The following is a 16,685-nucleotide window of genomic DNA, read 5'->3' as shown; positions in this document are numbered from 1 at the left end:
TCGGCTTCTTTCTCTGTCTGGCCGTGTTTTCACAGAAGCTCAAGAGCTAATTTTTCCAACAACAGGTCAGGGATATTTTATGTTATTAAGTCAAGCTTTGTTAAGTCGAGCTTTCAAATGTCAAGCTTTCAAATGCCGAAACTCTCATGTGTCTGGTCTATAACAACACCACAACTTTAAGGTTTGCCCTCTTGAAATATACTCGCCCCTGATAGGGAGAAATATATGCCCGTCAAACGGCCAACGTATCGGATTGGTTATAGGTGTTTTATTGCTTCGTAAACTTGTGAGGAACATTTTTACCTATATATATCGTCTCTTCTAACGTTTTCTTGAATAGACAAAGCTAGCCTTAACAAAGCTCGACTTAAGGGGAGACACGGCAGGCAAAAACATTGTTTTTTATGCACTGGTCAATTTTGAGATTTTTGGCTATTTGTCCTCCATAACATGTCTTCTTTTAGAAAAAAAAGAAAAAATACACATTTAGGTCTTTACAGTATTTTACTACACTTTGTCTATTTGCGTCTAGATTTCTCCTAAATTCAACAAAAGTTGGCGTTCTAAATCAACATGCTGCTCCACGATCGCTGTCTGCACCCTGTCATCACATATACCGTAAGAAAGCTCTCTCTCCTGTGCAATGTTGTTGGATCCAAATATTATCATTTCCTTTTTATCAGCAACCAATCGTGAAAGTACAATGGGGGATTTAACTCTAAATGCGCAATCTCATTGGCTGATGCCAATTTCTGACAACGTGATTCGTTCAGATTCGTCGCGTGATGTGCTCTGACATTTCCGCGGGAGTTCAAAATGTCGAAAGAAGTGCGTCGAAAAGCATCTCAGAGAAGACAAAAACAGTTGTCATTAGCAAAAAGACACAGGGGATTACAAACTAAGACAGCGGATGATGAAATGCCTTCGAATAGTACGTCGATGTGTAAACTTCGTTGATGTTCGTTCATGTTGTTTTTAATTCTGATGGACAATCCAACAGACCAACCTCGTACTTATACTGAGCTGTGTGCGCGCCCACTTCATTCATTTAGTGGCAGCAATTATATTTGTAGCTCTTTACTCAAAAATAGAGAGTAGTGGGAATTATGTTTGCCGTAGACTTTTAGACTTGTAGATATATAATTTTAACACTGTCAAACTGGTAATTTAGCATAATGAGTACTTGTAATACTTTGGATACTTAAAGTACATTTAGCTGCTAAAACTTCTATACATTAACTTAAGTTTAGATTTTGAATGCAGGAATTTTACTTGTGTTTTACACTGTTACATTGCTGTTTTTACTAAAGTTAAGGATCTAAAATGTTTCTGACCCAAATGCTGTTTACACATTTGGAGGGTGTGACAGATCTTTTCTAAGTCAAGGGAAAGGTTTTAAGAAAACATTAACAACCCAACAGATTTCTTTAGTAGTAAACCTATAAGGTTCAGCCTCCCTCCCCAATCGAATAAACACATTGGTTTAAATTCATCAGCTGAAGTGTGACTTATAGCCTTCTGAAATATATGAACTTTAAACCACATAAAGATATGATTGACATTATGCAACAAAGTTTGTTGCTTTATTGCAAGTTTATTGGCAACCAAGCTCTTCAAAATACTAGCATTAGCCTTTTGCTACCGCCGGGTTCTTCCAGACTCGGACTTGGACCCCTAACATGAGCATTCACATAAGTTGTCCAAAAAACGTGAAAACACTGACTTAACAATATTTGATTAGGCTTTGTTTACCTGGAATGGAGTTTAGAGATTCTCAACTATGCAAACACAATCTGTGCAGCCATTTGGTTTCAGCATAATTTCAGTTCATTTTCATCCCCTCAGTACATGTGACAAGTTTTATATGAAGGCACTACGAATGAAGCATTTTTAATTTGTTCATTCTCTCATTTGGTTCCACTGATTTCAAAATGACACAGAACACAAATTCAAAGACTTTTAATTCAGCCAGTAAAGATAGTAAATCACTAAACAAGAAACAAATGCAAACACGTTTTGTTGTATTTGATCACTGCAATCATGCCATGAACTGTTACTATATGAAAGACATTTTTGTACCATTTTATATTAACTTGAGCTTTCTGGAACACCACGAGAGCCCAGACGAGACACAAGGAGGCGTTTTATTCATATTGTCTGCTTCTGCTTCTCTGATTTCCATGTTTTTCTCACCAAAATAAAAGCTTCAACCAATTGCCAATGCTATTTGCAGTTATGTGAAAGCCCACCATCTGGCTTTTGACAACCAAGTCAATCCAAATCAAAGCAAGACTCTTATGAAAGCTGGAGGCTAGTTTGTAAAATTAAACAGAAAAATAACTTGTTTTTCATAAAATCCTGTATTTCCTTACTGCAAGTGCTTTGTCCTATTTTAAAAAAAAGCATTTATTTAGAAATAACTATGTATAAAGAGATCAAAGGAGAGCAAATACCTCACAAGATAAGTAAAGCACTGTTAAAACGTCAATTGAAAAAAGTAGCAGACTGTGAAAGAGTCAATAGATCATTTCACTTTGGTGAGAATAACTTTGTTTGTACACAGGGCCTCAATTAAAGACCTGTACTACCTTCTGCTCAATGATTTGCAGATTCAGAGCACAACTAAATTCACCACATCAACATGTATTGGTCTTATGATGCAGATGATTCTTCTCCCCTTCTGCGTCCATCACAACACTGTTTTCAAAGGGCACCGTTGCTGCATCCTGGGCTTGCGATTGGTTTAAAGAAATAGAAACAACCCAGAGCGTTTTTTTCCCCTATGGGTTCAGCCAGACCTTTCTGCAGCGCAAAAACAAGGTATGGAGATAGGTCTAGCAATGTGAGACCAGTGATCCACTGACATCATTAGCTCGTACCAGTGTATCACCGTGTGTACATCGTCCACAGCAATCCCGCCAACCAGTCCAAAAACGTCCTAGTTAGATAGTAAATGCCGTAAACATATTCTTGGTAAATCTTTGGTAAAAGAACCAAGCAGGCCTCCCCTATTGCACAATCCAAATATTCTCAAAACTTGTAGCTTTCAGCGTGTGGCCTGCTAGCTCGAAGCTTGTTGTTTCCCGAAGCGAAGGGATTTTGAGAATCTAAGCTACTTCCGTTGATCCAGACTAATATTTACCTAATGCAAAATAAATTTAAGTGTCAAGTAGTAGATTACTTTTCACCAAAATGGTTAATTTTATCCTGACTCTATTTTCAAAATGAATGGGTGATTGAAGTGTGCTTTTTAAATATTTGTTCATTTATACGTCATATTTTTATTATTATTTCTGTTTTCTGACACAAACAAAAATGTAAATCCACCTTAAACTTATATTTAGTATTATCCCAAATAATGCAAACTTAATTGTGGAAATAATTTCCGCAATCGTGCTAACAAAACAACTACATTTTTAAATAAAATACAAAATGAAATACTCAATGGAGAGATACATTTTTACATACAAAAAACGTAATGAATTACATTTTTTCGTTTCATGAATAAATTGTAACACAAAAAAATGTAATAAGTTGCCTTATTGCTGCTTGCAGCTATCATTGATTTTGTCATTTTTATAGACAAAGGCCAAAATTATCTCCGATGAATAGGAAACGCTCCCATGTATATATATTTTGGGTTGGCAGTAGCTCAGTCCATAGGGAGTTGGGTCCCCGTATGGACCAAAGTACGGAGTGTGGACTGGTAACTGGAGAGATGCCAGTTCACCTCCTGGGCACTGCCAAGGTGCTTTTGAGCAAGGTACAGTTATTTGGTAGATTGAAATGGTATGTAAGTCACGAATAAAGATGATTATACTCCTTCAATAAAACAATGGCATGGCAGTGACTGTGGACCTTTTTTGATTCTAATTTGGATCTTGATTTTAAGATGTTTAAAGGTGCTGTAGGTAGGATTGGGAAGATCCAGGACTTAACCAAAAAACTTGAACATCAACAACTTCTCAGTCCTTCCCCCCTTTCCGCTAAAGCTCAAAACGTTCTCCTAAGCCCCTCCCCCCACAAGGGAGAATGAATGTGTGTGCATGAGCAGTGATTGACACACAGTTAGACACCCCCCCCTGGCAATGATTGGTGCATCTGAACAGGGAGCTGTAGATTTTTGCAAATCGCACTACAGGCTGTAGGTGGTGTCAGAGGAGCCAGATTTTTTTTTTTATTTAATTACCTGCTTCATGTAGTTCTACTGGAACATAGGGTCAGTTTCAGCAAATATGACAGAAAGTTAGTTTTATAAGTCTTACCTACTGCACCTTTAAGGATTCAACCCTAAAATTTGTCCCAAAGCCAGTTGCATGTGTGGCAGTGGAAACACCACAGCCCCTCTTTCCAGCTGTTTCCTGTCTGCCCGAAGAAGTATGCTCTGCCTCTGCATTTTAACCTCTGACACAACTGGTCTGCTTCAGACTTGCGAGAAAAGAGCCGGTTAGAGACGTTGAAATGTGAAGAAGCGCTGGACTTTAGTAAACGTGGTAGTCTGCCATCTGGCGCATGAGAGATGCGCTGAATGGCAGGCGTTATATTATACCCACACTGTACATCCGGTAAGCCATGCTACTCCTCTCTTGTCTTTCTCGCAGCAACAACACAAATAACACAAAAAATAGGACTTAAACCCTTAAAACCCTACTGTAGTACACATTTGAGGTACTTTACTTTGGTATTTCCATTTCATGCTGCTTTATACTTTTGCTTTTGTTGTGCTTTTTATCGACAACATTACAGTTTCAGGTTTTATATACAAAATATATGTTTATAAAATATAATGCTAACCTCTAATTTTTGTCCACATGAGGACCCTTACATCCAATTTAATTTTATTATTTTATCTATTATGAATAACAGTATTATTAATAGGCTGATATTTATACCAAAATAGGCTATATATCATGATTTATTGAGAGAAACCAAGCAATATGTGAAATCAGAAATTCAGCACCCCCATTTAGCCCGAATGGAATGATCCTCTGTTTCATTACCACATTTACAGACGCTGTGATGATTCGACTGTGAGATTGGTAGTCGATTCAGGCTCCTTAGATCGAATAGTTGACTATACTCAATCATCATGTCATGCAATTGCTGAGTTAGGGTACTGGCACCATTTTTGGTCCAATTCAGGCACTGATGAATTGTTATAGATACCCATTAGCTATTGTACCTATTGGTTACCTTAAGCAACTACAGTAAAACAGTAAAATGATACTTACACATGAATGTATCAGTAATAATAATCCAATAATAGAATAACACTCACAGGGGTAATTCTTCTGCATAATTGATTCTTTATGTGTGTGTGTTTTGCTAATAATACTTTTTTACAGTTTTAATGCAGGACGTGAACTTCAGATGGAATTTCTTTTACAGTGCACTGCTACTTTTACCTAAGTAAATGATCCAAATACTTCCACACAACTGGTGAGGATTCCTTCTGAAATCACTACTGAGATTGATTAAAAAAGTGTTAAATGCATTTTCTATGCATGAAGAGAACCAAACACCCACAACTGGCCTGTTCAGCTGAGAGAGCAGCAGTAGCTGTGAAGATGTTCTGGGTTTCTCCTCCTTTGTGCCTTAAAAATAATACCATCGCCTTATCAATAAATTCAGACATAATGCTCCTTTCTTGGATCCTCGAGCTGTCAGTCAAACAGAGGGTGCACACATTGTTTGTAATTGAATTTTGGCACCATAGTATTTATTCTTGAGCCTTCTGTTTGTCTCCATTATTATAACAGGATAATCTAGAAATTGCAGAATAGTAGTGGGATTATGATGCAGTTATTATACATACTCAACTTTGTCTTTAAATAAAAAGAAAATGTTTTAGATAATCACCAAAAGTGCAATTATGTTTAGGTTAACAGTCCTAAATGAGCTCCACAACCTGAATAGTGATGACAGATGTTTGTACAAAGCAGAATATATATTTCTAACAATGTTTTATTTTACATTAGTCTAAAATATATGACATCTTCACACATTTAAATTAAATTCCCCTCTCCTTAAGGCTAATACAAAGCCTGAGGTGGAACTGTTCACTGCACCAAGCAAGTGATAACTCATTTTAAAACTAATGGGTTGTCAAAAATGGGGCACAGGGCTGGTGAAAGGGGAGAAAACAAATTAAATAAAAATGGATCGTTGCTTAACCTTAAGCAAACCATGTTAGAATCCATTAAAACACTGGATGAATATGTGCCATTTTTTTTTTTTAAAGTTAAAAAATGCTTTGATCTCTGGGAACAATTTCAGAGGCAATATATAGAGCAGTGATTGTGATTGCTTTGTCATCATGTTTCAACAGATTACATATCTAATCGTTCATGAATAGAGAATATAATTTGCACAGATTACATAGCAGTGGTGCCTCCTGCTTGTTGAAACTGGGCCATTTGACAGTTTAGATGATCCACAGATGGACAGATGGATGGACAAAAAAGACAGCAAGTGGGAGGGAAACCACCAACCACCTGGTTTAATCCGTGGTGGAAAAACAACATGTTCTGCTGTTTTGATTGCTCAAAAAACAATTCTCCCTTACAATGTTGTGAATATAAGTGTGTAACATGTGGGCACGAACATGAGGCATGGAAACACACTCGGTTGTATCGTTAATGTACATTTTACAGGGACAGAGACTGAAATGCAAAGCTATGGAGAATATACGTGATTGCAAAGGAAGTAGGATATACAGTATAATGAAATTAAAGTGACTCAGTTGCTGTAATATCCCTGGAGTATATACAGTAGCTAGTTGTTTTATGGGGGGAGATAAGAGGATTTTGTCAGGTTGAGATGCCAGCTAATGCTATTGTTCCAACTGGGTGCATAAAACAGCAAAGAAGCTTTTCACACATCTTTTCTTCTTTGTAGTGCCGTTACTGTAGATATCATTTCAAAGCACAAGGTGAAAAAAAATGTGAATATTGCAGAGTTGGACATCATATGCAGGATATATATATATATATATATATATATATATATATATATATATATATATATATATAATGTGACACACACTCCTATCTGAGTATGTTAAAACAATTCATTTTTCAAAACACAAAAAATCCATATCCATAAAATAAGTTGACATTTTAAATGCAGTTAAAAAATGATTATAAATGATAAAGTTTGAAGATATCATGAGGATTCTCGTCCTCTCTCACTTTGTCTCCCCGTCTCCTCCTCTTCTTCTTGCAAATGCTCATTTATGCACTTGTTCTTAAACAGACCTCTAGGTTACTGTAAATGGCCACTAAGGCTGGGGTTTGTTCAAAGAGACCATTAAATTAAGTTAAAGAGATGGTTAATGTTACCTTTTCTTCCTTCCCCTCTGCTGATTTCTTTTTCTGTGACTCCTAACTCCTCTCCTCTCCTCTCTGTGTACCAAATGTTTCACCTGCCTTCACTTCTTCACTGCCTCCTTTACCTCTTCACTTATTAATCCCTCAAGCTAATAGTTCTCCCAAGGATGTAACATGTCATATTATGTCAGCCGAATCACTGCCATCCACACCGCATACAAAACAAACAAGACTCTCCTCCCTCCTGACTTCTAAAAAAAACTAAAAAAAAACCGATCCAACACAATTTCAAATGGCACATTACTGAAAAGCATGGCTGATATAATCGTCGATCCTAATACTTGAACCGGAGTCCACTCGCATGCGGAAGAGGCACAGCACTTTGCAGAAGAAATGATTCATGAGTCATAATACAACCTAGCCCCAATCTGCCAGCAGCCAAAAAAAATCCCACACTAAACACGCAGTGTTTTGGGAGAAAATGCCGAAACAGTGAAGGTTCCCCACTCCTCCGCCCCCTCAGCTCTTTACAGGTCTAACACTAAACAAGTGACGCTCCTCTGCTAGACTTGTTCTACACTTTCAGGGCCTTGTAGAAAAAGAAAATAGCAAATTAAAAAGTCTTGTCAAACCACAACAAGGTTTGACAGTCTCATTTATTTAATGTTTTAAACTTTATTTGAAGACACAGCAAATGGTTTTTAATGGAAATCAGTGTGGGGGAGATGATCCATAATAGAACAGGAGGAGAAAAAAAGAGGACAGGAACAGGAAGGAGGAGACAAATGAAGGAGACAGAGGTGAGGAAGAGGAAAAAGAGGAGGATCATGGTGAAAGGTCATGTTTTTTTTTTCTCTTTCATTTTCTTGCTGAGGCCAAAGACATACTGAGTACAGATGGTGTGTCAGACATCCTTCTATTGTACTCTGTTGTATTGTGTTACGTGTGGATATATATATATATAACTACATTATAACATTTATAACACAAATCTAATGCGCAAACAGCCAGCGACGAGTGTGTGCGCGCGCAAACATACACGCACGCACGCATTTCACCACACATAATCAGCAGCTGCAGCAGCATCAGAGCCAGGCGTACACACTCCTTGCCATAGCGATGACGAGATAATAAAACAAGCCACGGGCGTGTTTCAACTTCTGAAGAAAAAATTAGAGGAAGTTGCTGGCAGCGCAAATAGATAAATAGATAAGTGGGGCTGCTTAACTGGGAGTAAAGGAGAAACGCTCAGACAGCAGAAATCTGCGCGTTTGAAGATCGGGGAAAAGTCCCACACCCGTTTATTCAAACTAACACAACAAAATTAAGACAAAGAAATACGTCTAAACAGCTGTCATGAAGATAAAACAACTTCAAATCAAGCTCCAGCGAACAAAAATGTTATGGAGATCCCGCAAATAACTAAACTATTTAAAATCTCCAGGTCCTGCTGCGTCTTATTCCTTTAAAAAAACCTTTATGTGACCCGATAAAAACACGTTTCATTTTTAATTTTTTCCCAGCGGAGTGATTTCTAGGAAACTGACCCTCTAAAAGGAGAAGGCAGGTGTTTCTCTCCAAACGCAGCACCTCTATGTGGTTGTTTATATGAAATAGTTTTTTTTTGTTTTAGATTTTTTAGGTTCTCCCTCTCAGGATGATAGTAAACTCACCTTCCGGAGGATCCACTGGCACAGGAGAACTATGGTCCAACCGAGAACCTGCATGTCACCTTCCTTATAGCGGACCACCCCGAAAAACTACACGTCTCCGCGGCTGAACATATAAAAGAAACACCGCGGAATCCAAGCAATCCCAACAGGCAAGCGACAAGTAAAAAGTATTAGGAAAGCAGAAAAACACGCTTAAAGTTGTGTGTTTGTTTAGTCAGTGTCACGGGGGTCTCTACAAGCAAACTTTGAGCGGTGGCTTCAGTGGGTCTGGTCCGCCTCATGTGGCACATCCATGGTGTTTGTTTCCGCTCATGCTGGACGTTTGCTGGAAGTTTGCGCGGAGACCAAGTCAGTTTGGAGGGCGGAAACAAAGAGGGGATTTCATTGAAGATCGCCAGCGCTTCTTGTGTTTTTGGGATACTGACTGGTTGATTCTCTCTCTCTCTCTCTCTCTCTCTCTCTCTCTCTCTCTCTCTCTCTCTCTCTCTGTCCACGCGTCACGGCGCACAGCAGCTCTTGTTTATTCGCAACCACACTGACCAAAACTGCATGTATGATATTTTGTCCTGTCAATGTTTAGATAATGAGGCGACTATACTCGTCGAAGTTCTTAATCTGAGAGGATGATATTATGTTTTAGACTCATTAAAGTTAGTGTATAACTAATTGAGCTTGGCTTAAAATATGACTTTCATTCATTGTTTTCTACTAGAGCTGAAACGACCCATCAATTAAACTATTAATGGATCGACTATTAGTTTGATAATTGATAATTTTTAAGTCATTTTCATCATAGTAAATTGAATTTTTTGTGGTTTTTACTGATGGTTGGACAAACAAGCCCCATTGAGCTCTGTGGAATTGTCACTATTTTTTTTTAAACCATTGTAATGTGTTTCAATTGACCTGTGATTTAACTCAGCCCAAAATACTTATAAAACAATGCTTAATATTCAATAGCTTTTTAGTATGTTTGTAACTTTTTGGTAGGGATCTCTCAATCAAAACAATGAATGGTAAACACAGACTTTTGATGACATTGGGAAGTTGCATGGAACTATGGGAGTTGTAGTTTTTATTGTTAAACACCATCGCCTATTAGAATGCATCCGTTCACGGAAGAGTTTACCCATTCAAGTTTATTCACGTTACGTTTAGTAATGTTTATTCATGTCACTAATAAAATAGCTGCAGTTTCCCCAACATAATTAAGTTTTTCTTGATTCAATTTGTATTGGTAGCTGACCAGTTAGCTAGCTAGTGAGCAAGCTAACATTAGCCAGCAGCTAAAACTACACTATCACAATTTATTTCACATGTCAATGTCACCGGGGAGAACAGGGTTTGTTGTAACGTTACTCAACAACGCTGGGAGACGGGCGTGGGTGGGGATGGCTGGCGGAATCTCCGGGACTGCGAGGACGGCGAGGATGTCCGAACGGTCCACTGGCCGATGTTGTGCAGAAGCAGAAGAACTCCCAGCTGCCCGTGATCATTTCCCCTTCACTTTTTGTAATCTTAACTAGTCGTTACGGTGCCTAACCCCCCTTTTGTCGGGTTAATTTAGCTAACTGTAAAGACAGTTAAATGCGAAGAGGGGAGAAATTGGGCAGGGAGGAGATTTTCGGCATGGACACCGGTAATGCTAATGGAGACGTAACGTTACGGATGGCCGCTGTTCTGACTCAGGTGGCTGGGGTCTGATATGGTCTGTTTCCCGACGGTTCATTAAACTGTTGTTAGTGTCCTTAGTACAGGCGGTGGAGTTAAGTGCTGGCCAGGTTTGAATTGCTGTCATAATAATGGCTGGCTGCTAGCTGGCTGTGTGCTGACTGTGGTTAGCTAACGTTATACACCAAGCATGAGGATTAGCTACTTGTCAACCAGCACGTTGTAGAGCCTAAAGTTAAGCTGGATTGATCGATATTTGAAATCAATCAATATCAATAAATAAGGTCTCTGTATTACTGTGTTGCAAAGTTTGATGTAATCAATTACAAAATGATGCCATGTGGCAGAAAAAAAGCAGTATTACGGTTACTGAGTATAACTTTCTGTGACATTGTATGATTTACAATTGCTCTTGAACGTATCATCTTGGTGCCCTTGTTGTAACGGAAGTTAGAGCACCAGAGGGGTCAAAGGTTATATGACACCACTAAAGGAAACGTCCCGTGTCAGAAATATAATTAGAGATTTCTCTGGGTTTGAAACTTGGAATAGTGTAAAGTACACAACTCGACAAAATACATAACATAGGTTTAGTCATTGTTAGACATTTTAATGCAGAAATGTTACATATTGTACCTTTAACCAATGTTAGAATAGCTGTTTCTGAGGATATCATGAACTCGTGTTCCAACATGTCTGAACTTGAAAACGGGTCAAATTTGACCCTAACACCATATAAGAGTTTTAAACTTCATGTAAACTAGAAAATAATCAGCAGATTCATCGATAAGGAAAATAGTGGTTGTTAGTTGCAGCCCTATTTTAAACCACCTCTCATAACATTTCATTTTAAAGTTTACATTTCAGTCTGTATATTTATATAAAGACACCACAGATACAAGCTTTGGGATTCACTAGTAGGCTATGTCTTTACAACAACGACAATAACTTGTGACTTTCTTTGTGGCAGTTTAAACTCTAAAATACACCAGCAAATGGAGAACAATCATCTTACACAAAGACATGAACCTTGACTGCTTCATTTACATGACTGTGTGCGATGGAGGCCAACAGCACAAGATAGCCAGACGATAAATTCCCAGAAAAACAGTTTTGAAATATTAATGTTGCATGGATATATTGGGGCAGTGTGGCCCGACATCTCTCCCTGATGGCCAGTCCCAGCTGCTGCCTGCCTGATTGTGGAGCTTTAAAATGAACTGATCTGGGATGCACAGTGTTTGCTCGCCTGTCTTGCGAGTTTATCTGTGTGGAGATCAGCATGTCTGTATGCTGGATTGTTAGTGTGTCTGCCCATGTAGCATTATATAATGCTGTCAATCAGTCATATGTATCTGACTGAGTGACTGGCGGACGTTTCTTCAGTAGAAGCGGAATGTCTGTCTCGACTTTCTGTTTCTGTATGATTAAGTGTGTCCCTTCTGGATAACTGTCTGTCTAAATGACTTACTGACCAGCTAACTGTCTATTTGTTTTTTCCAATTGCTCTTTATCTACCTGTCTGACTTATGTTTTTTTTCATCCATCTTTATGTCTGTGTCTATGTATGTATACAGTGCTCTTTTTTACGATTCTTAAGTAGTTTTTTTCAAGAAGAATTTGGCCCTAAACACAAAGATAAAAGTCTGCAGATCAAACATAGACATCGCAACGCTTCCTCTTCCAGACATCAGACATTTTAGCTCACCTGTGGCATGTCCCCATGCTTCTAGTCTCACATTGACCAGGCCAGTTCTTTGAACAGCTGGCCAAAGTGCACATCATGTTGATGGGCCTGTTCTGTGATAACCTCTCACAGATGGAGAGGAGTGTCTGTGTAAAATGAGCTGCTTTGCTGTTATGTGCGACTTTATATATTGTATATTAGCAATCTGTTATCACTCTTTGAAAAAAAAAAGGCTTTTTGCAGACTGTATGCGGCTGTCATCAGTGTGACACAGCACTGCCTCCCTGCGAGGGAAAGAGTCATTGCATGCAGAGGCAAACTTAAGTGCTACTGTAAAAATACTTGATCACTGGGAACTGTGTTTTCACAAGGGAGGGAATGGAGTGGCAGCAAGATTAAAAATAGTTCAGGAATGGATTCTGATAATTACAGTATAACGTACAGTAAGTCTGCCATTGCCTGGATGATCAAAATGCTGAAGCAAGAAGAGCAGGTAATAACATAGCTGTCAAAGCAACATTTCAAGTATGCAACCATCTTGCTGAATGTATTGTTTGGCAAATGTAATCATTTACATAATCTGGCAAGAAACCAGGAAAGACGTTACTACCAGGGTCATCTAATTTCAGAAATCAACTCTACAGGAAGTGACACTTGTGTGCTACAGTGAAATATCGCATTAATATACTTGAAGTAGGAGAAGTAGTATTCAGGGTAGTGTAAAAAAGAATAAACCAATCCTATCTCCTAGAAACAACATGTAAACTGTATTTACTACAAATTTTCAACAACGTGTATGATAAACTTACTGCAATGTCACCCCTACTGTGTTTTCTAATTGACATAATGAGCAAACCAAGTTGTAAAACGAGCATACTGAACACACCTGCAAGCATTCACTGGCAACATATTTCATTTGTTTAACCTACAATATCCACTCATGCAATACAATATCCTCTTCCTTAAGGTTAGGGAAAGATCATAGTCAAAAAGTTACTTATAGCATGGCGTGTTTACTGTATTAGTATCTAATCAAAACCACAAACTTTCCCTAACCTTAACTTAAGTGTTTTAAAACCTAACCACATGGGGCGACCTCTAGCTCACTTGGTACACAGGCCTTGGCAGCGCTCAGATTCGAATCCAACCTTTTTGCTGCTTGTCATCTCTTCTCTCTCTCTTCCTGTCAATCTCAAGCTATTATAAAGGCAATAAAAGCCCTTAAAATTATATTTAAATCTTAAATCTTAAAAAAAGAAACCTAACCTCACACAGGATTCGGGATACAAACCCCCAAATCTGGTGTCAAAGGCCTGCGATTTAATGCCTGTTATCTCCCTGACTACCTACATACACCTTGGGTGTGGTACAAAACCACAGCACTTTTCTTTATATAAGAAACATGTGCCTCTGAAATGTAATTCAGGTGGAAATGAAATTTCCCTCAAAACAAATTCTGGCTATTTCGAGACTTTCTTCTGTATATATTGTGATGAAAAAAACTAATACGACTTAATGTTTCCTTAATTATAAAGAATAAAATAGTTTACAGTGGCCATCAAAGACCATCAGAGTTACTCTTTTGGTTTCTGTCATTCTTACAGCAGCTATAAATCAGTGTGTTACACCAATTGCTTCATCTTCAGTAGAGCATGAAACCTTGTCTATCAAACACAGCAGGTCTCAAAGAATGCGACAATTTCCCATTTCCATCACTGCCCTCCATTCAATTTACTGTCTGTGTTTTGTATGGCCACTGCACACTCTGTCCTCCTGTTTCCCCTAATTTTTTTTCAACCACTGTCAGACAGGGGTTGCTGGTGTGAGTGCAATTTCTGATCCACATTGGAAGTGGCAGGTAAATTTCGCCCAGCTGCTCTACTTCTCTGTTCCACTTAGCAGCGACGCTCCTGTTCTGAGTCATTCGGGCGCCCCATGGTTATAGTAAATGAATGAACATGCTCTGAGCGAGAGCCGAATGCATCTTCTTTTACAAATATCATACTCAAATCATTATTCCTCTTTTTCCTCCCCATACGTCAGGAGAAAGTTTTTATCATTTCCAAAACTGCACACTTAAAGGCTGCCTGTGTTTATCATCTTCATGTTTGCAAATGAGAAGTAATATGTATCATTGAAGACAATCAATTACAGTCAAGACTAAGTGCATCTAGAAGTCTACCCAGGTTTAATCATTAACCAGCCTTAAAGCACTTGATATATTAGGGGAAAAAAGCAGATGTAGGTGGAGGTGGAGGTGGTAAAAAAGGATAAGTGAGGAGGACAACATTGTGAGTATGATGGAGGAGGATAAAGCAGCAAGTGGAAACAAGAGAATCAGCAAATGAGGAAAAGTAGGGATGGTTGGGGGGGGGGACGACAAATGGGAGACAAGGTGGTACATTTGGAACAACAAGGAGGAGGAGCAGAAGGAGGGAGAAAGTCAAAAAGGAAGTGGTTCAGGGGATTCAAAGAAACACCAAGTTTATACTTGATGGCAGACCCACTGTAGATAATCTGCAGCATATAGGTTTTGATTTATATTCAGTGTCATATTTTGCCTAGCATAGGCACAGCAACACTACACAGATGTACAGGTACAGTACATGATCAGGCCGTATTGTGCTTTAATGACATAATTTGGCCTTTTTTACTCTTGCCATTTCAAGTGTCTCATATCTAGATAAAATCAAGATGCTTTTTTTAAAAATGAAAACACATGAGAAACCAGGGTCAGCCCAACTCCAGTCCAGAGAGTGGTGGTAGTGCATCTGTTTAGTGACCAAAAACAGCAGAAGAAAAATAACTTATGCACTTCAGCAGTTTACATAGATGGTGACAATGACAGTGACGCAAGCTAGCTAATAATTATCTATAAACTGAGACACATGTATGGTTGGATCACATTTATGGACTGCAAGTAGGACAGAAGCTCTCACTCTCACTGCTCCCTCACCTACACAGATCCATGCCCTGAGTGACTGAACTGATCAGGGATCAGACACACCTGCTTTCTGTATGATCGTATGTGTTGAAATCACACTCTTTTTTTCTTTTTTTACTGTTGCTTTAATGAGACGGGAAGAACAATGGCTAATATAGGTGTAATTTTAGTGTCTTCTCAGGGACAGACCCAGTAGAGATTATTTCCACAGACTTACTAACGTAGATGTGTGTAACGGATGTGTGAAAAGGAGACAATCACTGAGTTTTTCTTAAACTTGCTTCATGGTGTCTGTCAGTCTATGGTTAAAACAGAAGCAGCCCTAGCAGACCATTCATAGTTGTTATGGTCGCCACGTGGTAACTCTGTAGCTGCCGTAGCCCTGATGTGTTACATTTTTTGGGGGAGGTACACATCAGCGACCCCTTAACGCACCTTATAAATCCACTTAAACTAGTGGAACAGTAGGATGATGGAGGAATAGCAGAGGAAGTGGAGGAGTAAAAAATGGAGGGACGAGGGAGAAGAGGTAGCAGACAGATGTGGGGAGAGGTGGAGATGAAGAAGGCAGAGAAGGATGATCTATGACACAAAATCAGCCTGACAACATCGACCTGAAACACTACTTACAGCACATCAACCCAATCTCAGTGCCCACTAAAACATACATGCCAAAAATTCATTCTGTCTGTAGAAGTGTACACTTGTGCACACATATGTTAACGCAAACACACTCAGGCACTAGATAAACTCCAATGATTATGCAAAATGACATACAATTGCAGAGCTGGAAAACTCAAATTCGCCATCCTGAGTCTATTGTATAGAATAAAATCTCTTAACTTCCCAATAAGGTAAAACATGTATTAATAATAATTATAAGTACATGTAATTGCAAGCATGCCCAGATGGACAAAGAAAAAATATTATTAGCCATGCCATTTTTTTTTTAAAGCTGGAATGTTTAATGCTAAAAAAAAATAGAAGGCCGTGCAGTCGTTGCAAAAATGACAGCAAGAAGAGAGTGAGAAAAAGTCGGTATGAATGATTCCTTGGCATGGTGTTAGGAGCTCTGGTACACACACAATCATACTGCCCAGTCGCACACACACACACACACACACACACACACACACACACACACACACACACACACACACACACACACACACACACACACACACACTGCTAACGCGTACATTGAAGCGCCGATCCTGGGGTGTCTAACTCGGGGGTTAAGGAAGACAATGACAAGAGGTCACCTGGCAGTAATGGAGCCTTTTGTGTGTGGAAATAGTCATTTCCCTGTGTAGTCTCGGGGTATCACAGCAGCGATATGAAACCCTGTCATTTTGTTTTCCTTTCTATCAATTTCAGAAAGA

At 38.8% G+C, this 16,685-nt stretch overlaps 1 protein-coding gene across 1 annotated transcript in view; it reads right to left on the bottom strand.

Annotated features, from left to right (window-relative positions):
• nxph4 (neurexophilin 4) overlaps window positions 1–9,426 on the bottom strand; it is a 51,061-nt gene extending 41,635 nt beyond the window's left edge. Inside the window, exon 1 of the mRNA XM_078247490.1 lies at window positions 9,002–9,426. Coding sequence (XP_078103616.1) covers window positions 9,002–9,055 — 54 coding nt within the window. The 5' untranslated portion in view covers window positions 9,056–9,426. The remainder of the gene's footprint in view (window positions 1–9,001) is intronic.
• Between the last annotated feature and the right edge of the window lie 7,259 nt (window positions 9,427–16,685).

Source organism: Sander vitreus, chromosome 4 (genome assembly GCF_031162955.1).
Source record: "Sander vitreus isolate 19-12246 chromosome 4, sanVit1, whole genome shotgun sequence".
NCBI classification, from domain to species: domain Eukaryota; kingdom Metazoa; phylum Chordata; class Actinopteri; order Perciformes; family Percidae; genus Sander; species Sander vitreus.
This window is presented reverse-complemented; position numbering and strand designations above follow the sequence as displayed.